This window comes from Barbus barbus (genome assembly GCF_936440315.1).
Source record: "Barbus barbus genome assembly, chromosome: 17".
Classification (NCBI taxonomy): domain Eukaryota; kingdom Metazoa; phylum Chordata; class Actinopteri; order Cypriniformes; family Cyprinidae; genus Barbus; species Barbus barbus.
The window spans coordinates 20,181,300-20,204,976 of NC_136745.1; the positions used below are offsets into that span (position 1 = coordinate 20,181,300).

Consider the following 23,677-nt stretch of genomic DNA (forward strand, 5'->3'; position numbering starts at 1 on the left):
GACATCACAGCAAACCTTGGTTGCTACATAAAACTGAATTTTCTTTTAAATTTGGCTGAGTTTCATTGAGGGGGCAGTTGCATGACCTATCCACTCAGCCTGAGCAATAGGAACTGATAGACGAGATCTGCATAACAGATGAAATGTCTGGAGCCAGCAATTTACAGATATTTGGTGACACTTAATGTTGATGGGTGGAGATTGTGTCTGTGTATGAGAGTGTTTTCACCTTTACTATGCAAAACACACCCATCGTCTAAGTGTGAGATGAGCTTTCAAGATGTTATAGCTGCATATTTTGAATTGACCTAAAGACTTTAGATATGCAGTATGATGACTAACTGTATGTAAGGACACTATTGCATACTAAGGTAGAAATTCGGCACTTTTGCCCATATCAAACTGACCCAAGAATTGTATGAGAATGTGATTTATGTGTTCTGTTTACACATTACAAATCTGATCAGTGCTTGTGATCAGGTCGCCCAAGAGGGATGGTAATCCCAGGTGTATAGGGCCATGTTGTCTGCCAGCTCAATTTATTTATAAACTGAAAGCCAAGAAATTTGGAAATGTTGGCAACCTCCCAAGCCTATGAATGTTGAATGATGTGTAACTCCCTCCACCCTCACACTTCCTGAAGTCAAAAACAAACTTCTTCTTTTTCAGTGCACTATAGTTAATGTAATTCCAAATACTTCATTTTTATTCTGTTTCATAACCATTGTTTATTACAATGCCATTCCTACCACGGGCAGAACTTAAACAGACCCTCACAAATAATTAAATCCAATTTTGCTAATTGCATTTTAATTATTTAATTAACTAATACTTTTATTCAACGAGAACACATTAGATTGATCAAACGTAACAGTAAAAACATTTATAATGTTACAAAATATGTTTTCCCCTATAAATGCTGTTCTTCTGAATTCATCAAATAATCCTGAAAAAAAGAGCATGAGGGGTTCCATAAACATATTAAACAGCACTGCTGAGACTTCTTTTGAAAACATCAAATAATCTTACCAACCTTATGCTTTTGATATTGTATCTGTTGGATCCCATCCAATCATTATTTTAAAAACCACCAGTTTTGTGTATTATATAAATGTGTTTGCTTAAGAAAGGCGTTCTGAGTTAAATGTTCAGTTGCAACTCAGTTAGCTCTTACTCAATTACATTTTCAAGGCAAAAATACTTGCCGCTTATAGATTTTTGCTGCTTATAATTTCATTTAGACCTCCAAATGAAAATTTTTTGCAGGTCACCAGACTCACCGCGACTTAAAACCCCCCATCTTTTTTCGGTCATTTTACTGAGCTCAAGGTATGCATACACTTCTAGCTGAATATTTATAGCAAAAAACATGCATTGCAGTGAAAGCATTCATTCCTGGCAAGAGATGTTTTTTTTTTTCATTTAGCAGTTTTATCTAAAGCAGAGATGCTCAACCAAAGTTGGCCTGTGATGGCCTTTGATTTGGCCTGCCATGCCATATAACAAGAGTCGGCCAAAAATAGAGAAAAAAAAAAAGTTTAGTTTTTTTATCCCTCTGTTTCTGTTTGTTCATTAAATGATATATAAGTGAATCTATTTTTTTTTAATCTAAGTTTTAATATAATATAGTTGGATAATCCAACATTTGACCACGAAAGTTTGTGTCAAATCATAAATTTAGGTTTGGGTGCCTCTGATCTCAATCAGTGCGTATAATTATAACCGGTATGGCCACTGGGTGGCACTAGAGAGCGGTGTTGTATGAACGATCTGAAATCTCGTGGTTTTTCTCGCGATAAGTGAGTGACGACTTCTGCAGAATTCAAACTAGCCGTTTGAAAGTTCCCGAGCAAGAAAGCGGTTGGGGTATTTCATTCTTCAGAAATAAAGTTGCTATTGCCTCCTTTTAGATCGAAAGGTAAACACATTCAGACATGTATTTTGTTGTCTAGCTTTCAATTAAATATGACATTAAGAAAACATTCTTATTACCAGTGCCACGCGATGTTTTTGATCGAAGTTTGCAGTTAGCTAACGTTAGATATAAAAAAAACGAATGCGTTTAACGCTGACGTTATAACTTATAACTTAAATTCATCATTTACTCTCCCTCATGCTGTTCTTGACCTATTAGACATTTTTTCTTAAATGAAAGGAGAATCACTTACTCTGTGGACAAAGATGCAATGAAAGTGAATGGTGACTGACAGTGACTGAAACACATATGCATGAGAGACAAAAAGTGTACTCCTGCTTCTACACAGGTAAATGATCACATATATTCTCTCTGATTTTAGATGTCGGATCTTGAGGATGAGATTAAAGTGTTGCGGCGGAAGGTGCAGGAAGGAGAAGAGGCTCTTCAGAGGGCTGGGCAGTATGGACTTCAACTCTTGGATGACAAAATGGATCTGCACAACAAATTGGAGGAACAACGAATTGAGATGTCCAATGTGATTGAGGTACTGACCCAGCATGTGATCTCCACAGTGTGATGACTGACAGTCCATTTTATCAGTGAATGATTCCTTCAATGTGCTTTTAACAGTATTGTCTAATTGCAGGCCCTGGAACAAGAGAAATACACTTTACAAAGGGAAGTTGAGTTAAAGGCCCGGATGCTAGAGAGTCTGCGATCAGAATTTGATCTTGTCAAAACCCAACAGAAATATCAAATGGAGCAGCAGCAAACTCTGCTGGAGAGGAACCATGCTCTTGAGCTCAGTGATTTAAAGAATAAGGTCAGTTTATATGCTGTTTTCATCTTCAAAAGTATCATGTTCTTTTCTTCTCTATATGAAGCAGAAGTTGCCAGTGGATTCATTCGTCTTCCATGTTTTTTAATTTATCTATTAAAATTCAAGTGTTTCACATTTTTATGTTAAAATAATTTCTGACAATTGGATAATGGGGCGAGTGTTTGGGAAATCTGAAAACTATTTTCATTTTTGTATTTGGTGACGCCACCAGTAGCAAAAAAACTTGCGCACTTTGGGTTAAAGGGTTACTCCACCCCAAAATTTAAATTTTGTCATTAATCATTTACCCCCATGTCGTTCCAAACCCGTAAAAGCTTTGTTCGTCTTCGGAACACAATTTAAGATATTTTGGATGAAAACCGGAAGGCTTGTGACTTTGACTGCCAAGTAAATAACACTGTCAAGGCCCAGAAAAGCATCGTCAAAATAGTCCATCTGCCATCAGTGGTTTAATCGTAACGTTATAAAGCTACGAGAATACATTTTGTATGCAAAGAAAACAAAAATAACTAATTTATTCAACAATTTGTCTCCTCTGAGTCAGCGTAGCGCCATTTTGGAGAGTATCCACTGGAAGCAAACTGCCTACGCTGTTCTGTGTCAGCCGCACCACACGGATACGTCTTCTACGTTTACTAACACTTTGATTTGAAAGAAAACAGCGTATCCGTGTGGTGCGGCTGATACAGAACAGCGTAGGCAGTTTGCTTCCAGTGGATACTCTCCAAAATGGTGCTACGCTGACTCTGAGGAGACGATTTGTTGAATAAAGTCGTTATTTTTGTTTTCTTCGCATACAAAAAGTGTTCTCGTAGCTTCATAACATTATTTTTTGGGGTGTAGTAACCCTTTAAAGCATAATTTCAAAAAGTTACTTATTGTTTAAATTATTGTCCTGAAAATAAATATCTCATCTGCAATGCTGATGAAATGTCTTTGTAGTTGGAGAAAATGAAGACAGATTTAGAGGAGGCTCAACTTGCTGAGAAGCAGATGAGACACAAGCTGGACCAGCAGTCTGAAGCACTAAACAGCAAAACCGAAGAACTTCGTGGCCTTACAGAACGTGCACATGAAACAATGTCCTCAGAGATCCTTGAGCTGCAAATGCAAAAGATGGATATGGAATCAGCAATGGTAATGTACTTTTCAATCTTTATTTTTAACAGAAGAACTTGATTTCGTAGAAATAAGGAATATCTTTGTGCCTTTGGTGCTGAAGTGTGACCTTGTCTTGCAGGAAACTTTAGAGCAGGAACTTCAAGAGGCACGATACAAAGAAGAGCAACTACATTTGGCCAACACCACCCTTCAGAGACAACTAGAGAGACTCACAGAAGAGAAGGAAGAGAGAGAGAAAGAGGCAGTGTCCTGCTACAATGCTTTGGAGGCATGTCTATAAGCATTTAAGTAAACATGTAAAAAAAAAACGTATTTGCACTGATTTTTTTATATTAAAATATTCAATCAATAAAAAATATTATCCCGCATACTGTCAGTCCATGCTAAAATTTATATTCTCAGGTGTGAAAATAAATAAATAAAATAACATTATTTGTTCTATTCAATGTAGAAATCTCGTGAAGCCAACCAAGACCTTCAAATCCAGCTGGAACAGGTGTTGCAGCAGGCACAAGATCCAAACAGCAAAGGCAATTCCTTGTTTTCTGAGGTACATCATTAAGCATTACTTCCACTACTTTATGATGTTTATGTCTGCTAAGTGATTTCATTATATTTCAAGCTTAATTTTGAGAGCATCTGAATAAGATTTTATAATACCTATGCAATACCTTTTTTCGATTAAAAAAGGCAGTAAACCTAGTAAAATGACTATAAACTGTTAGTATATATAAATGGTCATTACTAAATGTTCGTGAGGTTATACTTAAATTTCTTTGTGCCATGACACAAAATTTGGATTTGCACAGTTAGAGGACAAGAGAGCAGAGATGGAGCGGCAGCTGAACAGCATGAAACGACAGCATGAGTCTCTACAAAAGCAGCATGCTCTCACCAAGCAACATATGCACCGCATGAAGGTAAATAATGGTTTATGAGAAATGTTTTACATTTTATTTAAGTTTTCCCTCAATATTGTTTTCCTTGTGTCTGCTGTTTTAGATGCAGATAGCCACCCTTATGCAGCTCCAGGGCAACAGGGCCGACCCAGAACAGCTTGAACGATTGCAGTTCATGTTATCTGAAAAGAACAATGAGATTGAAAGCCTGATGATGAAAGTAAGAGAACTGGAGAAAGAGAAGGTGAGCATTGTATATTACAGTCAACATATAAATTAAAAATATTACAGTATGAGAAACTAATATTCAGCTCCTGACCATAAATTTAGGTGGGGCAGATTCTGGGTCGTAGCACTAATATATGAAAAACATTTTGTAAGCTTTATATTCTAATCTCTGAACACATGCGGACAAAATTTTGGCAGAGATGTCCTTGCGTTATACTGTGGGTGGCTCGCTAATGTTGATTGACAGGCTTGAAGAACACCACAGATTTACGTTGTAAAATTGTGGGGCGCTGTTGAGCTCGGGAGGTCTCAAGACTGTGTTATACTTTCAGCGTGCGCGGGTCCGCTATGGTATGCGTGACGTAAAAATCGTCATCGGAGGGTATGCGCGGTCAGTAGGCTACAAAAGCACCAACTGTGCATGCGCAGGCTGTGTGAAGAAGCTCATTGCTATCCGAACCTGTACAATCTTACAATCTGTTGATAAAACAATAACAATATAAAGACAGCCAGATGGGCAGTAACTCTGGGCAATTGTTTGTTCACATGTTTGTTTACTGTTCAAGCCAATCTACTGTGCATGTATGGAACATGTCCGCAGAGCGGACCACCAGCGCACACTTTTGGTAGTATAAATACAAGGACAGCGTAGACGCGGACTACTTGTATTTATACTACCAAAAGTGTGCGCTGGTGGTCTGGATTGCACACGCGAAAAGTATAGCACAGGCTTCAGGCACCATCTGCCCCACTTAGGCCGCATTTACACTACATGGTTCAAGTGACCCAATTCCGATTTCTTTCCTCCCATGTGGCACAGATCGGATATGACCCACGACCGTGTAAGCAGGAAAAAATCGCATGGATTCCGATATTCTCTGATCGGTTTCAGGCCTCATTCATATGTGGAAATAAATCAGATATGAATCGGATACGTGCATTTGCGCCTGCCTTGTAAGCGGTCAGATCAGATATTCCCCTGTAAATGCGACTCTTATGTCATTGAAAAGTTAGTTTTTTTTAAACATTTCGCGGTATAGACATACCTGTAACAAATGAAACATCTCTAGTTGAGTAGCAGCATATTAATTTCGTTTGTTTGTGATAAATAAAAGGCGATCTGATGCTGAAATGTGTTCCTTTTGAAATCACGCTGAGTGCTCGTTGCTGCTGTTGTCAGTGACGGCTCGTGCACAGACGAGCACTTCAGGTCCCGTTCGTTCCATTGAAACCCCAAAATAAAATGCACACAAACATGTCCCTGCCTTTGATATACAATCACTGATGAACGCATTTGGATTTAATTACTAAAAAACACAGACGATTAGGGCTGCAACAACTAATCGATAAAATCGATTATTATCGATTATGAAAATCATCGACAACGATTCTCATTATCGATTAATCGGGTCTGCCCACAGTGCACGTCCAACTTCAGCTGGTTAGTCAAATTACGGCACTGAATAATGCATTTCTGTGGACAAAATGCATCTAAAAATAGTGGAGGAAACAGAATGAGATTCTGCCGGAGAAGCACGTGATCCAAGCTGCCCAAAACATGATAATTCTTTATTTTAAGCTTTAAGTTAATGCATAAGAGTAATGGCTTGCCCTGTCAGGCGCTTTGACAGATGCGTGTGCGTCCTCAGCGCAAAAACGTTCAGTTTACGGTCATATCCTTATCTATAAATGCCACAAATTCACGCGAGCATTTCCATTTTTGCATAAAGGTCCGTCCTGACAGTCTGTGTTAAGTTTAAAATACCGAATGAGCGCCGGCGCGCGCACGCGCGCGTCAGACGGACAGAACACAGTAGAGAGGGAGACAATTAATAGGCTTTTCAGCGCAAACATATCCATTGTGCTGAATTATCTGTTGTTGAAAGTTAATTTAAGGTTTAAAATAAATTAAAATATTTTATGAGAGTAGGAACTTTAAAGGGATAACAGCGTGTAATTGTCTGTCTGAATATAAACATGAGACGCTCCATAACGGCCTTTTACAGGATAAAGAAATGACAAGGTGACTGTGATCAAAGTAGTTCCTGCAGAACATTACTCTTACCTGTTGGTTAACACTGAGTTTGTGTTTTTATTCGTCTTTATTATTATCTTTATTATTTTAATTTTTAATAGAGGTTTAAACTATATTCAATTTTTACAATGCTTAACAAATTTATGTAAGTTTAACAATGTGTTTATGTAAGGTTTGTGCCACTGCTGCTCTAAAGTAACAGTATTGGTGATAACCAAAATCATTTTTCGGCTTTCTGTACTGGTTAGTACTCCAATATGTGTAAGCTCTTTAGTAACAGTAGTAGGCTATTTTTAATGCTATAATATCATTATTGCTGTTATCTATGAAAGAAAACCAGAGCACTTATTTTTTCTTGTATTTTTTATTTGAGTATTTTTTTTTCGCGATACCCAATTGCAGTCAAAAAGTACATAAACAATACCAGCAAGAATGCAAGCTGTTATGAGGCCATTTTTTATTATTATGTCTAATAAATGACAATAACATTTTTAAATTTAAACAAATTTTTGACAAATTTCTAAAATATGTTTTCTCTTTATTATGCTAAGTGGTCTAATAAATTAAGCACTGTATGTTTTCATAGCATTCAGTTGTCACGTTTGTTTGAAGGACATTGGGCAGAATGTGGAATAGTGTTTTTTTTGGTCAATATTTTTTTAATCCGATTAATCGATTAATCGAAAGAATAATCGGCCAACTAATCGATTATCAAAATAATCGTCAGTTGCAGCCCTACAGACGATGTGACATGCTTAACAATATCTATCACCTGATTATTATTCCACTCGCAAGCTTTCAGGGGAGCTGCCTACATCACTGTCTTGAAGAATTTCTACTAGGCTATATTATTTTGATGGTACCTATTGCATTAAAAACGTTTCTGTATGAATTCCATGTCAATAAATTAAACTCAATGTACTATTCAAATTGGTTTGTGATGTCATCTATGCTATTTTTGGCTTGTTTCACCAAGTGCATTGGAAAATGCACACATCGGATACGGGTCACTTTTTTAAAAGAAATGTAAGCACGTCGTTCAAAAAATCGGATATAGTCACAAAATCGGAATTGGTCATCAGGACTTGCTGTGTAAATGCAGCCTTAGTATCATGTGCCTGCTACAGCCATGTGTGGGATTTTAATATATACTGCTTACTTTATGACTTAAAATAGTATAGAAAATCTGGAAAATATTTGTTGCAGAATGCTCAACACATTTACAATTTATTATTGTTTCAGTTTATATTAGAGGTCTATGTTGTGGATGAATATTTTGGTGCCTATATAGACAAGCTGCGCCTGCTAATATTATTAACTCTGTCACCAACAGATGACTGTAAAAGACCAGCATCCACCTGCCCCCTCTAAAGAGGGCGAACTTATGGATGAGACTTATTACACAGACCTATTAAAAATGCAACTTTCGAATTCAAAGTAAGTGTTTTCTCATTAATTATTTGTACTGGTGGTGTTACCTCAGACCTTTTCAAAGCAATTATGACATGTATGTGTATAGGAAGGATGCTGAGAAACTGAAGGACGAGTTGTCCATGGCAAGAATGAAGGCTCTCTCTGAAAGTCAGAGAGTGTTGGAGTTGGAGAGGAAGCTCTATGGCACAGAGCAAGCACTAAAACAAAGACACAGTGACAATATGAGGCTCCAAGTCAAGCTTGAAGAACTAAAGATGAAATATACACCTAATGGTAATTTTTTCTCCGTCTCTGAACCTTAGTTTTTTTACATAAACCAGTTTAGTGTGCAATAGAGTGCAACAGTCGTGTTAAAAGTTAAAATCTCTATCATTTTCTCCAGAGGAGAATTGATTTTTAACATTAACTTATAAATCTAAGTCTAAGAGTGACCTACTGTGATCTACGAGGATGTTAACCATTTTATTTGATTGTGCAAAGTTTAGCACCCATTTCCACAAGGCACTGCGAAAGAGGCTGGTATGGTTAGCTGGCTGGTTTGGTTCATGAACTTTTTAACAAAGATTTTCCTATAAAAAGATGTATAGGAAAAACCAAGGCCACTGGAATAGTGGGCGGGTACTTTTGCACTCTATTTTTTGCACATCTTTGAGTTGCTATTATATGCTGGTAATAAATGTACCATTATGTATTCAGAGGTGAACAAAGCACAAGTACAGAAACGCCGGCGGGAGAAGTTTCCTGTACCTGTTCCTGAGAAGTCAGCATCAAGCAAAGAGGAAACTGCAATCATGGATACTGAGCCAAGCAAGGGCTCAAGTGAAAATACAAAGGAAAAAACCCTCAGTTATCCCGTTGAGAAGCCGGTTGTGATCCCATTGCAGTCTGCACAACACACAGAACCCAACCTCCGTGAACTGCCCCGTGAAAGCAAGTCTGTTCGAATCTGCGAAGATCCCCCAGTCTGCATTCCTGATGCGCCCAGGTCAGTGCCAACCTCTGCATGCCAACCCTTCTCCTTTCTGCTGCGCTGTGTCAACTTTACAGTCTTTGTCATCTTCCTCTTCCTGGGTTTTATGAGAACACTCACTCCTCGACCGTCACTTCCCGCTCTGCCGCTGCCTCTCAGGAACTCTGTAACTCGAAGGAACTTATTTTAACATTTAATCCCATTTGATCTTGGTTTAATGACTACACTTTAAGATGTAAAGAAACTTTTGAATCATTGTGAAATGTAGCCTGATATTTGATTGATTAAAAAAAAAAAAAATCATAGTAGTTAGCCTTTTGCACTTCAACTGTCAGATCTTTTTGACAGTGACATTAAAATTTTACGTTAAAGAAACACTCCTGTGGCTGTAGCAATAATGGTAGTTGCAATTAACTTAATGCTGTTTTATGACATTTACATTTTAACACTTAAGGTCTGTATTTTGAACCACCACAAACTGAATGATTTGCCTGTAGGTCTCCTGTAAGTGACTCCTATAGCAAGAATGAGGATCAAACTCATCAAAGCAGTGAAGAGGAGGAGAACTGGAGAACTGAGAAGAAGAGGAAAACTTACCAACAGCCCACTCATGTTAACTCAGAAAAAACTATGGCAAACGAGTGTGCTCAACAGTAGTTTGGCTAATGTAAAATGTGAATCCTTTATCATTATTAAAATAAATAAATGTGTATGTATTTTACAGGTGTATAATTTACATCATTAATTGTTTTGTGGCTTGTCCTGTCTATGCACATGATTTGTAGAACAGTTTACTTTATACATGTATTAATACTAGGGCCGGGACTCGATTAAAAAAATTAATCTAATTAATTAGAGGCTTTGTAATTAATTAATCGAAATTAATCGCATTTTAATCGCATATAAATATTTGACCTGAGAACAGTGAGAAGTACGTTTTTTTATATGGATTTTTAAATTTCCCATCCACAGGGCCAACCAAAGCGGTCTCATCAGCTTCTTTGTCCATGTTCACTGTGGTTTGTTTTTGGCTGTTTCTCAATATGCGTTCTTCAGAGATCTTGCGTCCTTGTGTTCTCGTTCTACGTCATCATTAACCGTCAAAGTTCAGTTCCGATTCTCAAGAACGCAAGTACAGAGGATGCATGAAAGCAGTTTCAAGAATATGTTCTTGAAACTGAGGATGCATCGAGTGCAGACTTGAGAGAATCAGCCTTTAGAAATCCCAGAAAACGCTGTGGGTGGCCGGTGTACGGAAGCCTGTAAGCTTTAAAGTCGCTCTCACAAATACTTAACGGCTCTTCAAGTTGAAAGTAAATATTTATCGTTTTGTTTTAGTTAATTTTAATAAAGTTATAAGACCCGGAGAAAGTCTGCATTTTTATTGGCATATTAAAATGAATCTTAACAGTAAAACATATAACGCTCTAAAATAAAACAATACAATTATATGAAAGTAATATCTATAATAGTATGAAATGTTTTAATAAGTTATGACATTTTGTAATATTTATTGTTCATTGGTCGCTGCTTATGCTGAGACTATGCGTCAGTTAAGCAAGAACGCAGTACATCTCAGTTCTCATAAGTGTGCGTTCTGTGTTCTCGCGTCCTTCCGAGTTCGTTCTTCCAAGGCATAGATATATATACTGACTAGATGCCGCCTTGGGCCTCTAAGCATACGTCAACATCGCCGCCATCTTGGGTCGGGGATCTGAAGGAAGCGCCAAAGTTTCTCGGCATTCAGATCAAGCCGGACTTTTGTGCTGTAGTAGATATTTTCATGAACTGGATGTTTTCAAAGAATGGTTAACCTGTTTTATACTGTAGCCTAATCATTTAATAAGCTGTTGTAAATACTGGAAGATGTTTTCACACTACGTACGCACATTATGTTTGTTTTTGTGTTATATAACCATTTTACGCTGGGTCATTGTATTGCGGCTTGCTGATGTACATAATAAACCAGTACAATTCAAATGTTTTAATTAACATGAATTTTTAAGTATGGATATCACACCATTGTAGCCATTTTGTGTGCAGTAGATTAGGCTAAGGTAAGTAATAGTTAATTTTAAGTTCACTGAAGTGGAAGAATAATAAACTTACACCTAGTTTTGAAGTAGATTAATATCAAACGCTTCAATTTTCTCTGGACTCGATCATAAATACATGTCTGTCAGTTGTAACAAACCAAAAAACTAAGAAAAATCATTTGAGATTTGGACGATTTATGATGATTTAATTTCTGCCTAGATGCAGATGTTAGGTTCCCCATCCTAACATTCTGAGGTCTGTTGGTCAGGAAGTCCATAATTGTTTTTTTCCCGCTTTGTTTGTTTAACTCGTGCCTTTATTAATTTAAATTTTGCTCTATTATTTATTTATATTTTATATATACTTTATATTATTCATGTTTTTTTCATATCACGATCAGCATCCTTGTAATTGTTTTGTGCATTGTAGAACAAATTAATTAGTTATGTAGGTGTGTCTAAGTATTGTATTGTATATGATATATCACATATTTATGATAGAACATAGATTAATTATTTTACTTATATCATATAAGTAAAATAATTAATCTATGTTCTATCATAAATATATGTCTGACATTTATAATAAACCAATTTATATATAACATTTATAATAAACCAAACGGCTTGAAAATCGGTTGAAAATTAAGCAAATTAAGGTGATTTTAATCGTTGATAGTTCTCTGCCAATGTTAACTAATGCAGAGTAGACGCGGCTTCCCCCGACCCAAGATGGCGGCCGCGCTGACGCATCGTTCCTATGGACAGCAGCGTCAGAGGTGACATCTAGTCTATGCTTCCAAGGAAGCTTGGCAAGACCGGTCTCCACGAGAACGCAAGTCCGTTCTTTCCATTCTTGGAATTCTGAACGCTAGTTGGTGCTCCAGTATAATCGGTCCGCCGAAACTCATCCAGTGAGAAACGTTCCGCGGTGCAAAAATAAGTGCGATTAAAATGCGTTAAAAAAATTTAACGCGTTATTTTTGTGTAATTAATTAATCTAAATTAACGCGTTAAAGTCCCGGCCCTAATTAATACACTTAATATAGTTAACTATTTGAGCCTGTTTAAATAATAATAAACTGAACTAATCCAGCCTAAGTAATTTATTAACTTTTTGTTTTCAACTTGTGTACCTATTTCTCCGTTTTCTAACCTTTACAAACATACATGATTGATGGATAGTGTATAAACCATTGTGATCCTGTATACTGAGTGCAATATTTGTCATTTTATAATCATTTGCTGCATCATCTGCTTCATATAATCATTTATAATCCGCTTCAGCTGTATTTGTGCAAATGGTTAGTTTATATAAACATTAGTTATTACTATAGCCTTATTTTTCTTAATTTGTGGTCTTGGAAAAAGAAAAAAAGGAAAAAAAATTTGTAAGTTAGATCTTTGTTGTGTAATCCACATATACGTAACCGGAAGTTAACATTGCATTTATAGCCGTGTACTATTTTAAAAACGTAATATAAAAATATATAAATTACATTTTCTGTTTCATAATATAAGATGCGGTCTTTGATTGCGTCATGTAAAGGTGCATCTTCCTTTAGCCAATCATCGCGACCAAAAAGAATGACGTTTTCCGATCGCACACACTTGCAGTTGTCTGATTGGTTCACGTATTCAGTCCAGATGAACTGCGGAAATGCACGTGGTTTCTAGTTGTTTCTTTCTGGATGGTGCAGTCGTTAAAACAACTTAAATGAAACACATTTTGATATTTTTACCGTAGAACGGGCAAATCCAGGGTGAGTTCATTTATAAACCTTATATCGCCAAAGTTTGGGAATGGATTTTAATTTTAGCTGGTCTCCTAGACATGGATGACTTGTGATTGTTTATCAGATTATTTTTCTGTTTATCTTTTTTTTGGTAATGATGACCAGACGTATAATGCAAAAGAAGTGGAGACTTGGAATGTCAATCGCCCTGTGGCTTGTCTGTGTTCATCTCATATGTGCCCACAATGAGAAGGTGATATCTGCTGTTGTACATCTTAGTATTTCTTTTATTGGAACACTTTAATAACAGGATCATTTTTGGCTACTCAGTCACCAACAGCCCTGTCTATCAAAGAAGGCTCTGATGATCATAGCAATGGTGAAGAGACACTATTAGAGGATGAGGATTCTGAAGATTTGGAGGTGTTTAGACCTACAGACAAGTGGCAGACTCTCAAACCAGGTGTGTTTATTCCCATACTGACTGTTGTGTGCTTAAATAAATAGATGATTAACGGATCAATTCCTTATTTGTCTGTAATTCAATTTAGGTCAAGCAGTTCCAGCAGGCTCTCATGTCAGATTGAATCTTCAGACGGGCCAAAGAGAGGTCAAGATGGGAGAGGAGGAAGGTCACAAATACTGGAGAGATGGAAATAGGTATAGCGATAGAAGAATGTCGTATTCAAAAATAAATGTATGTATCACATGGCTTGTAATGCATAATTCTCCTCTGGAGCAGGCAAGGGATGATGAACATGCACGGCCCGTCATTCACAGCCGAGGAGTTGAAAGAGGCTTTAAAAAAGTTTACAGAAGGAATGGATGATCCTGTGGACACAAAACAAGTATGTTCATTTCAGTTTATCTCTAACCATTTTGTTATTTGAGTTTTTTTTTATTATTATTATTATTTTTGTTTGATTATAGGATGAGGATGCAGTGAAGGCTCAATTTCGCCCCATCGAAGAGCTGAAAAAAGACATGGAGGCACTCGACATGCTTGTGGAAACTGATGTTCAAGTTATGAGGAGGCTTTTAAACCAATTTAATAACACCAACAGCACAACTGAGGAAAAAATCACAGCTCTTCTTGACTTGGAGTACCTTGTGCACCAGGTCAAGCCTCATTATGATTATGAAACAAAAATGTCTTTAAAATAGTTCATTGTTTCTCAAAGTCATTAAATCCCTTTTATAGGTAGATAATGCCCAGAATTTGGTCTCCTTGGGAGGAATGCAACTGGTTATAAATGTTTTAAACAGTACAGACATTCGCCTCCAAGAGAGTGCTGCGTTTGTGCTTGGATCTGCTGTTTCAAGGCAAGTGGCATTTTCCTCCATCAAAACCGCTGCTTACACATGATTTAAAGTGTGGTCACATTTACTGATGTTATTTTTTTGTTGGCAAAATCCATTGATTTCATTAGAAATCCATGCAATCAGGAGGGATTTCACCAGGCAAATTTGGCAACGGGCAGAGGCGGACAGTAACTAAGTACATTTACTTAAGTGTTGTACTTAAGTACACGTTTTGAGTATCTGTACATTACTTGAGTATTATTTTTTTCTGGAAACGTATGACTTTAACTATAACTTCACTACATTTGAAAGACAAATATTGTACTTTTCACTCCACTACATTTCTATCAAGGTCCTCGAAGTAGAAAGCAGTATGTAGCAGCTTTGAAAATCAGTGGGTGATTTTTATTTTATTTTTCTAAAATGTGACTTTCTTTTTTTCAGTTTATCGGTAATCACTCTTGTAGGGCTACATGAAGTGATTTCCCAGCATTTTTTGAACACTGACCAGTTGCAAATGTGATATTTATTTACAACAATTCAATAATTAGAAGTTAATATTGTGGTATATATTAGATACAGTATTGTCTGATTTTGCAAAATTGTGTACGTGAAAATATAAAGCCAGCGAAGAACTGTTGTGCGTCTTCAAATAGAACACAATAGTTGTTTGACTTGAAGCAGCACTGCACAGATCGTTCTGTGTGTGACAAAGTACCGTGAGAGCGATTAGACAGGATTTGTAACATTTTTGTTTTGATGTCAAAAAAGTCTTGCTGTTTTGCTTTTTTGTTAAAGCAGTGTTGCTGTTGTAAAGTTATACAGCTACAGTTGTGTTGCTGGGTTTTAAAGCAGGTTTGATTTGTTGTTTTTCTTCCTTATAACTCTGTATTTACAGCAATATCACTGTCCACTCAAATGTGGATGAATGACTACACATAGATGTGTGCACACTCTTGTCAGAGCAGTGTGAGATTACTACCATCCTGCTTTTGTGGGGGTGTTAAATCATTTTTTGTTTTGTTTTCACCATAGGGTTTTAACATTCTAAAAGCTCTTTATTCCAAAGATACTACAAGCTAGTCAGTGTATTCATTAGGTGTAATGTTGTAAGTTGCTTCAGAAGTATTGCAACTATTACGTACAACAATAATAAAACAGTGCATTGACATAAAAAAGGAAATTTACGTAAGTTAAGGTACTTAAGTACTTTTAAAAGCAAGTACTTCTGTACTTTTACATAAGTAAAAATCTCTCTTTACAGCTTTTACTTGCAATGGAGTACTATTTGACCAGCAGTATCTGTACTTTTACTCAAGTAATGGAGCTGTGTGCTTTGCCCGCCTCTGGCAATGGGTCCAACTTGGTCAAGCGGATTCTGTGAAATTTTGTGAAAAGTTAATGCACCTTTACATTGACGCAATCCATTGTCATCTACATTTTTCTAGTAATCCATCAGTGCAAGTTGAGGCAATAGAAGGTGGTGCATTACAGAAACTGTTGACGCTGCTTGCCACTCAGCGATCAATAACAGTAAAGAAAAAGGTATGACCAACCAGAAACCATGGGCATTATGCTGTTAATAAGGGTAGTAAATTGTTATTATTTATTAATGTAGATGAATGCATCATTAACTGTTGACATTCTGATTTAACACAGGCATTATTTGCTGTGGCCTCACTCCTGCGTCACTTCCCGTTTGCACAAAGTCACTTTTTGAAGCTTGGTGGTGCGCAGGTGCTTAGCGTACTGTTTCAAACACCAGGGACGGAACCTCTGCGCGTGAGAATCATCACGGTTCTCTATGATATGATCATCGAGAAGGTTAATATTTGTTTATAAGTTTAAACTCTGCTACACTACCGTTCAAAACAACAGAACTGTTTTCAACATCGGTAATGATATTATTAATAATAGTAATAAAAGTTTCTTGAGCACCAAATCTGCATATTAGAATGATTTCTGAAGGATCATGTGACGGAAGACTGGAGTAATCGCTGCTGAAAATTCAGCGTATACAATATTTAAAATGTTATTTTAAATTGAAATAATATTTAACAGTATTTTTTAATCACATAAATGCAGCTTTGGTAAGCATAAGAGAAAATAAACTAACATTTTGAAAGGTAAAACATGTTTGAAATTGAAGTCAGTTTTTCATTTCACAATTTATACCTTATGTAATTAACTCATTGTTAAAAGTCACTTGTACTTTGTGTTGTAGGAGTTGATATCACAGGTGGGAATGGACCTTGTACCAGATTCGTCTCATCAGGAACGTTTGCGACAGTATGCTGAAGTCTCCCTCCTGCCCTTGTTGGTGGAGCAGGGGTGGTGCAGCCTGGTGCCTGAGCTTTTAGCGTCACCTGAGCATGACTGCAGAGAGAAGGCTCTGCGCACTCTGCTTGCTATGATGGCTCAATGTCAGACTCAATATAAACAGAATCCCACATTGACAACCTCTCTTAGTGAACTGCAAAAACAGTACCAAGAACTGGTGCTCACAGAGCAGGACATAGGAGAGCAGGACGGTTATTTTGCGGAGATCCTGGCACTTGTGGACTCTATGGTGATTAAAATGCATCAGGTATAAATTGGGACTGCTGCTGGTTTCTTGGTACACAATGAAATAATAAAATAGAGTTGTAAATGACTGATTTGTCTGGTTGCTCCATTAAGAATTTGGCATGCAATTTAGTTTCTTCACTATGCTGTTAACAATCAAAAGTCAGTGTATGTATAAATTGAATTTTTAGTGTACTTTTGAATGATGAAAACAAAAATAATCATACATTCACCCATATATTACAAATATTATTTTAAGTATTTTTAGCTTTCTGAAGATTCTGTAGTTTCTTATCTGGCTCAGAAAAAAATGCTCATGTGCTACAAAATCCTGCTGTTGTCCTTTTCAGGACAGAGACATAGTAATTAGAAGAATAAAAAAAAGAACATTTTGATTATAAATATTTATTTATTTGAAACTGACAGTTCTTAATGATTAATTTATTAATAAAAGGGCTCTTAAATGCTTGACTGTTTTATTGCATGAGATTACATGTTGACAAAGCAATGTCTGATAAAGTTCCAATAGCATATGTCATTATATGATATTGATTAATGTATGACAGATATTCATTCTGGTAGTTGCTGTAGTATCTAAATGGAAAGCAATTTTGGATGCCATCGATGTAACAGCAGTGAGTTCAGGAGGTCTCACACACTCCTATGTGCTTTAGGCTGACGTTCTTGTTACGTTGCCTAAACAGAGAAGATGGGTTAGAAGAGGCACAAATACTGTTCGAATTGAAAATGTTGCCTTGTGCTTTTTTATAATAGATATTTTGTCCTCGTAATGAAAACATGGCTGTTTACTAAACCTTGGGAGGTTTGTAAGTAATTGATTAAATGCTGACATCTGGGCTTAGCCGGAGATTTCTCACATCTGTTGCCAAAGCTTTCTCAAAATACATTGCACAAATGTTCAGCTCACGTACTTGTTCTCCCAGTGTAGCATGCACTCATTGGAGTATGTGACTCCATCATCTCCACACACTGGATTGTACTCACGAGTACATCCAAAATCAGGAACATTGTTGTCCTATTGTGAAGATATCAGAGAGATTCCCAAAATCAAACCAAATATCATGACACTTTACGTCCATTTTATTTGATTAGACACTACTGTTCAAAAGTTTGGGGTTTAAAGACATTCATAATTTTAAGCAACGTCGCATTAAATGTTAATTAAAAACTGACAAAAAAATATGTTACAAAATATTTCTATTTAAAATAAATGCTAAAAAATGATATTCATCAAAGAATCCTGAAAACAATGTATCACAGTTTCCACAAAAATATTAAACATTTAATTTATTTTTATCATTAACATTATTTTTATCAACTGTTTTTAACATTGATAAAAATAAGATACGCTTCTTGGGCACCAAATCAGCATATTATGATTTCTGAAGGACCATGTGACACTGAATACTGGAGTAATGGCAATATTACTGTTTCTACTGTATTTGTGAATGCAAACTTGGTGAGCATAAAACACTTCTTTCTAAAAAATAGTTACTGCATCATGTTAACTTTAAACTGACTGGTTTTACTTTAACTTACCTCACTCTGTTGCGTTTCTGCCACTGTGGAAATAGTATTGAAAAATGTATATTACTATGAGAAATAAACCAGGAAAGGCACTAATTTATGTCAAATCCCCTGTTAAAAGTCCAGACAAGACTTAGATAAAAAAAATAAAAAAGTGGCTAAGCAAGTTTTGTACTTTTCAACCTATTGTACGTTTCACTTGAATAGCAGGTATTTGCTCTCCTTTTTTCCATTTGTTTTGATCGTTATTTCAATGTTCTTGAGTGTATTTGCATAGATTAAAGGGATATATTTCCAACAATGCTTCTGAATAGGTTGTGGTCAGAGAATCAGGCTGGATAAAGGATATCTACCTCTATATCAACAATTCAACATTTGGATTCTGGCTTGTTTCTGTCCGTATTTTCTCTTTTCACAGCAAAAAGTCTGGCCCGGTAAGCAGTATCTCCGTTCTCATCAGTGTCATATGTCAGTTATCACGGATCTCTACAACATGGACCCATTCCAAAATATCACAAAATAGGTCTGTCTGGGCCAGCTAATAATGGCTCTAAAGAACAAAATTTAATCTTGTGAGCTGTAACATTATCACGTGTGGATTTTCAGGAAAGCAAATAATGAAAGTCACCATTAACATTGTGTATCTCGAATATGACACGTCAGTGTCACATGATGTATGTTAAATAACAGTAGTAGCCTGACTAAGTATAAATCTGGATTTGGTTTTAATTAAGATGATTATTACATAATATTCACACTTCATTGTATGTACCTTAAAATGCCAAGTTTGATACTTACCAGAGAGGTAAAAGAGAACAGAAACGCAGATCAGGATAGCCAGCTTCATGGTCACTGTCGTCGTGTGAGTTGAGAGTGGGAAACTCAGCAGGTGTATCTTTGTATGTGGGGTTCTAGTTATATAGCCTTTGAAATTCCCAACACTCCTCCCTCCCTCTCATTGTTTCTGCTTACCCAGAAAGAACCTGACGGGTGACATTCACGTCCACAAACAATGACTAAAAGCATTTGGGACAAAGGTCATTTGTTTGTGGTTTTTAGATTAGAGAAGTCTTCGTCAACAAAGTGCATCCTAAAGAAACTGCTTCTGCTTTTTACTATTTATCCTGACTTTTTAGTAAACAGAAATAGCAACAGAAAGCCATACTAGCAAGCACAAAGTCCCTCTTGTCCATGAGAGGAGCAAAGCTGGATAATAAGGTCTAAACTAGAAGACAAACTTTAAGTTGGCTTGAAAAAGCCTAGCCAGGAAGTTTGTAAAAGTTTTAAAAGCTTGAAGTTTGAAGGTTTTCAGTTTGAAGTAGTTTGAAATACGTAAAATAGTTTTAAAGTTTGAATGTTTTAAAGGCAATATAGTTTATCAGAAGAACAGACACAGAAAAACAGATCGCTGGGGTACCTGGGGTGGCTTCTAGGGCAGTTGCTAGGGTGTTGCCATGCGGTTGCTAGGGTACGTGGGGGTGGTTGCTAAGGTGTTGCTATGTGGTTGCTAAGGTACCCGGGATGGTTGCAAGGGTGTTGCTACGGTACTTGGGGGGGGGGGGTTGCTATGGTAACCATAGCGGTTGCTAAGGTGTTGCTAGGCGGCTTCTATGGTACTCAAGGTGGTTGCTAAGGTGCTGTTATGCGGTTGCTAGCAACATGATTAGCGTGTTACTAACATGTTGTTAGCATGATGTTAGCATGATTAACAAGTTACTAGCATGTTGCTGCAGTAGATTCGCGTGTTATTAGTGTAACCGGTTAAAAAAGGTGCTTCCACTTGCTTTAATTTTTACATGTGTATGGCCCTTTAATTATAATCGACCCTCACTCTCTGTTCATTGGCTCGTGCCATGTTGGAAACTGGTTCCGGTTAAGTCATTAATATTCGCGCCAGTCAAGAGAGTGGTTGTGGTGGGTGAGTGCTCTTGAAAAATGTATTTCTTTTGTTGCTCTTTTTATATATTTTCTACTTTCTTGTTACCAAATGATATTGTAATGGTTAATGTGCACCCGTCATTGCAGGTCGTTGTGTACGAATGCTGTGAAACTGATCACTTCATTTGAATGTTTTAACAGAATTAAATGATCCACTCGAGGCGTGAGATGGTGTCGGTTGTCGCAATTATTACACACAACGCAGATAGGAGCTGTTACAATGGTGCCGTGACCGTGACTCTGGAAGCAGCGTGCTGGAACGACTGATCGGAGGTTTCCGGAGGTATTCGTACCGTGGGTGATGAAAGCTTTTCGCGCGTCGAGCTGTTTGGTGCAGTACCACTTTTAACCACAAGGAGGAGTAGAGGACTGTGTTTCACCGCTGACAGGAACAAAGTTTCTGGTACTGAGGCATCAATTTGAACGCCACATTGACAACAATAGCAGTTGAACATTTAACTTTGAGGCACATAGATTTTTTTTGAAGACTTGGAGAAAAAAAAAAAGATTTTTGATGACAGGTTTATTGAAAAGTTGTATGAAAGGGACTGAAATTTGGCACAAATACATTTTGATTGATCTTTGAGCTCTGAAACTAGGATATATTTGCATTTTTTTCTTTTGCCCTCTAAAGTTTTGAGACAACACATTTACAATTTTAAATGTCTTTACAAAAAGGAGAGAACATTTTTTTTTTTTTTTGAGTAAGCATTTTTATTTTATTTTTTTTTTGTTCACCTTTGCTATTGTCAGTGTTGGAAATGGAGTCAGAGAACAGTTTTGGGAGAGGTAGAGGGCTTTTCATGTTTTCACCAATGCCAGCAGTGGGGAGAGGTAGATTATATTGTACTCCTGTCACATCCACTCCCATGTTTGATTTAGAGACTGTACAGGATGTAAACAATCGCTTAAGTCCTCCACCACCTCAGTTAAGTGAAGGTGAATTGAAACAAGCAAGTTTAAAGGAAGGCAATGAGTCAATGGAATTACTAGTGGGGATGGTAGAATGGATGGGACGTTCTATTGGGGAGAGCATTGCTTCCTGTTTGGAGTCTAAAGTGTGCGGGCCTAGTGTTATGAACTCATCTGTCTTAAACAGTTCTAAAATCCGAAATCAAAGAACCTGTTTGTTTTAGGGGTGACCGAGCTGACTCATACACAATACATGAGTGGGAAGGTATAGTGCTGTCATATTTGCGCAAGATCGGGACGCCAATTGACGAACAAGCTGATGAAGTCATGAGTAGACTTATGGGGCGGGCACGAGAAGTTGTGAGGGTGGGCTTGCGCAGTAACTTCTCCATTGATTTGTGCAAGGGCCCAAGCCCTATTTTTGATTTGCTGAAACAGCATTTCAGTGACACAGCTTATTCTAGCATGCCATTAGCTGATTTTTATGGCACACTCCCACATGCTGGTGAGGACCCCTTTGATTATTGGCTGAGGCTAAATAGAGCCATGGACATGGCCGAGGACTGTTTAAAGAGACAGAATAAGAAGCCTGATCTGTCCCGTGAGCTCACCGTAATGTTTATCAGACATTGTCCGGAGCCTGAGCTTTCCCTTATATTCAAGTGCAGACCTGTGGAGCAATGGACAGCAGCCGATGTCCATGCACGTTTGGAAGAGTATGGTAGAGAGAAACGATGTAACTCTGTGCCTAGAGTGCCCCCAACCATCACTCTTTTAAAACAGGAAGTCTCTGTTCAGCCTTCTGAAACTAAGGTTAAGACAACTGTTATACCAGAATCTGTTGTACATCAAACTCCACCTAAAGAGCCCACTGAACCAATGGAACGAATCTTAGCAATGTTGGAACGTGTATTGGAGAACGGGCAATCAAGAAATCAGGCCAGTACAGAGCGTCATCTGCCTAAGTCTCAAAGAAATAGAGTACGGCCTACTCTACCATGTGAAGTGTGTGGAGATGTTGGCCACACCACCCATTTTCACTTTGATCCAAAAAAATCTGGATTAAACTGATCCCATCAGAAGGGTGGATTCAGCGTGGATTTCATGCCCAAAATGTAATGAAAACTTTAAAAATGTATCAAATAATACTATATTTGGATCATGCAATATCTTACAAGATATCCTATTTATTCATAAGGTTTTAATTTTATTTGTTCATCCGTCAGGCTACAGTGATTAGGTAGGCTTTAACGTATTCAGCCTTTCAGTATAGGCCTACAGCAAAGTAGAAAGAGTTTGGCCTCATAAAATAATCCCCCAAACAGCTGTCAAAATTGACCAAAAACAATAAATTTTATTCTGTCACTAATTGATATATATATTCATCACAATCGAAAATATTTTTGTTTTTAGAATATTTATTAGTGATGCATGCAATGATGACAGAATAACCAAAAAAATGCAAAGAATGGCAATCACTGATTTTTGAAATCCAAAACAAACAACAGAAATAGTGTCTAACTATTGCGTCCCTTGTTGCTCTTTACATATCTATAGTTCTACATTGTGATTTCCTATCCTGCAGTCTGTGTGGGTCCTAACGCCCCGGTGTCCTGGCCAAATTCCCTCTACTGGCCCTTGTCTATCATGGCCTCCTAATAATCCCCATACACTTGATTGGCTCTATCTCTCTCTCCTCTCCACCTGTAGCTGGTGTGTGGTGAGCGCACTGGCGCCGTTGTCCTTTGGCTGCCGTCGCATCATCCAAGTGGATGCTGCACACTGGTGGTGGTTGAGGAGAGGCCCCCCCACATGATTGTAAAGCGCTTTGGGTGTACAGCAATACACAATAAAGCGCTATATAAATTCATCATTCATTCATTCATTCATTCATTCTGTTTGAGCACTGGTTATCCAGATTTGGTGATCCTGAAAAGTTCCTATCCGGATCAGATTGATCCAATCCGATGTTGCTTTGAAAAACTGGCTCAAAAGTAAGATGGATTACGTGATCACGGATCGCAAAAAAAAGGATTACTAAATCCGGATCAATTTTATCCGGATTAAACCTTTTGAAAAACCAGGCCCTGGTGTTTGCACCCACCGAAGAGCTGGCATTAGAGCGCCTGGAAATGGTGTTCAAACGTTTGAAGACTCATAATCTCAAGCTTGCTCCAAAGAAGTGTCGTCTCT

At 37.3% G+C, this 23,677-nt stretch overlaps 3 protein-coding genes across 3 annotated transcripts; 2 read left to right on the forward strand and 1 right to left on the reverse strand.

Annotated features, from left to right (window-relative positions):
- The first annotated feature begins 1,792 nt into the window (after positions 1–1,792).
- LOC306883752 (protein Spindly) lies at positions 1,793–10,189 on the forward strand. Its single transcript, XM_079439204.1, has 12 exons — positions 1,793–1,918; positions 2,298–2,462; positions 2,565–2,741; positions 3,702–3,896; positions 4,000–4,149; positions 4,333–4,431; positions 4,691–4,801; positions 4,884–5,024; positions 8,377–8,480; positions 8,563–8,750; positions 9,174–9,462; positions 9,945–10,189. The coding sequence occupies exons 2-12, from the start codon at positions 2,298–2,300 to the stop codon at positions 10,102–10,104; spliced, it is 1,779 nt and encodes a 592-aa protein (XP_079295330.1). The 5' UTR covers positions 1,793–1,918; the 3' UTR covers positions 10,105–10,189.
- A 2,928-nt stretch (positions 10,190–13,117) lies between these two features.
- On the forward strand, positions 13,118–17,553 carry LOC306883753 (nucleotide exchange factor SIL1-like). Its single transcript, XM_079439205.1, has 10 exons — positions 13,118–13,246; positions 13,385–13,472; positions 13,550–13,682; positions 13,771–13,879; positions 13,962–14,067; positions 14,150–14,338; positions 14,421–14,542; positions 15,970–16,066; positions 16,181–16,345; positions 16,746–17,553. The coding sequence occupies exons 2-10, from the start codon at positions 13,392–13,394 to the stop codon at positions 17,112–17,114; spliced, it is 1,371 nt and encodes a 456-aa protein (XP_079295331.1). The 5' UTR covers positions 13,118–13,246; positions 13,385–13,391; the 3' UTR covers positions 17,115–17,553.
- On the reverse strand, positions 17,480–19,684 carry LOC306883754 (serine protease inhibitor Kazal-type 1-like). The gene is made up of 4 exons (XM_079439206.1): positions 19,433–19,684; positions 18,647–18,669; positions 18,019–18,122; positions 17,480–17,782 (listed from the first exon to the last, which is right to left on the reverse strand). The coding sequence occupies exons 1-4, from the start codon at positions 19,479–19,481 to the stop codon at positions 17,728–17,730; spliced, it is 231 nt and encodes a 76-aa protein (XP_079295332.1). The 5' UTR covers positions 19,482–19,684; the 3' UTR covers positions 17,480–17,727.
- Between the last annotated feature and the right edge of the window lie 3,993 nt (positions 19,685–23,677).

Bases quoted from the DNA above. Each gene is read 5' to 3' on its own strand.
- LOC306883754 (XM_079439206.1), bottom strand. From the start codon at position 19,481: ATGAAGCTGGCTATCCTGATCTGCGTTTCTGTTCTCTTTTACCTCTCT. The intron at 18,670-19,432 runs GTAAGTATCAAA...CTATTTCCACAG, and splicing joins TGTTCTCTTTTACCTCTCTG to TGGCAGAAACGCAACAGAGT. The intron at 17,783-18,018 runs GTACGTGAGCTG...TTCTCTGTTTAG, and splicing joins ATGCTACACTGGGAGAACAA to GCAACGTAACAAGAACGTCA.
- LOC306883753 (XM_079439205.1), top strand. From the start codon at position 13,392: ATGCAAAAGAAGTGGAGACTTGGAATGTCAATCGCCCTGTGGCTTGTC. The intron at 14,543-15,969 runs GCAAGTGGCATT...ACATTTTTCTAG, and splicing joins CTTGGATCTGCTGTTTCAAG to TAATCCATCAGTGCAAGTTG. The intron at 16,067-16,180 runs GTATGACCAACC...GATTTAACACAG, and splicing joins CAATAACAGTAAAGAAAAAG to GCATTATTTGCTGTGGCCTC.
- LOC306883752 (XM_079439204.1), top strand. From the start codon at position 2,298: ATGTCGGATCTTGAGGATGAGATTAAAGTGTTGCGGCGGAAGGTGCAG. The intron at 2,463-2,564 runs GTACTGACCCAG...GTCTAATTGCAG, and splicing joins AGATGTCCAATGTGATTGAG to GCCCTGGAACAAGAGAAATA. The intron at 4,150-4,332 runs GCATGTCTATAA...TATTCAATGTAG, and splicing joins CCTGCTACAATGCTTTGGAG to AAATCTCGTGAAGCCAACCA.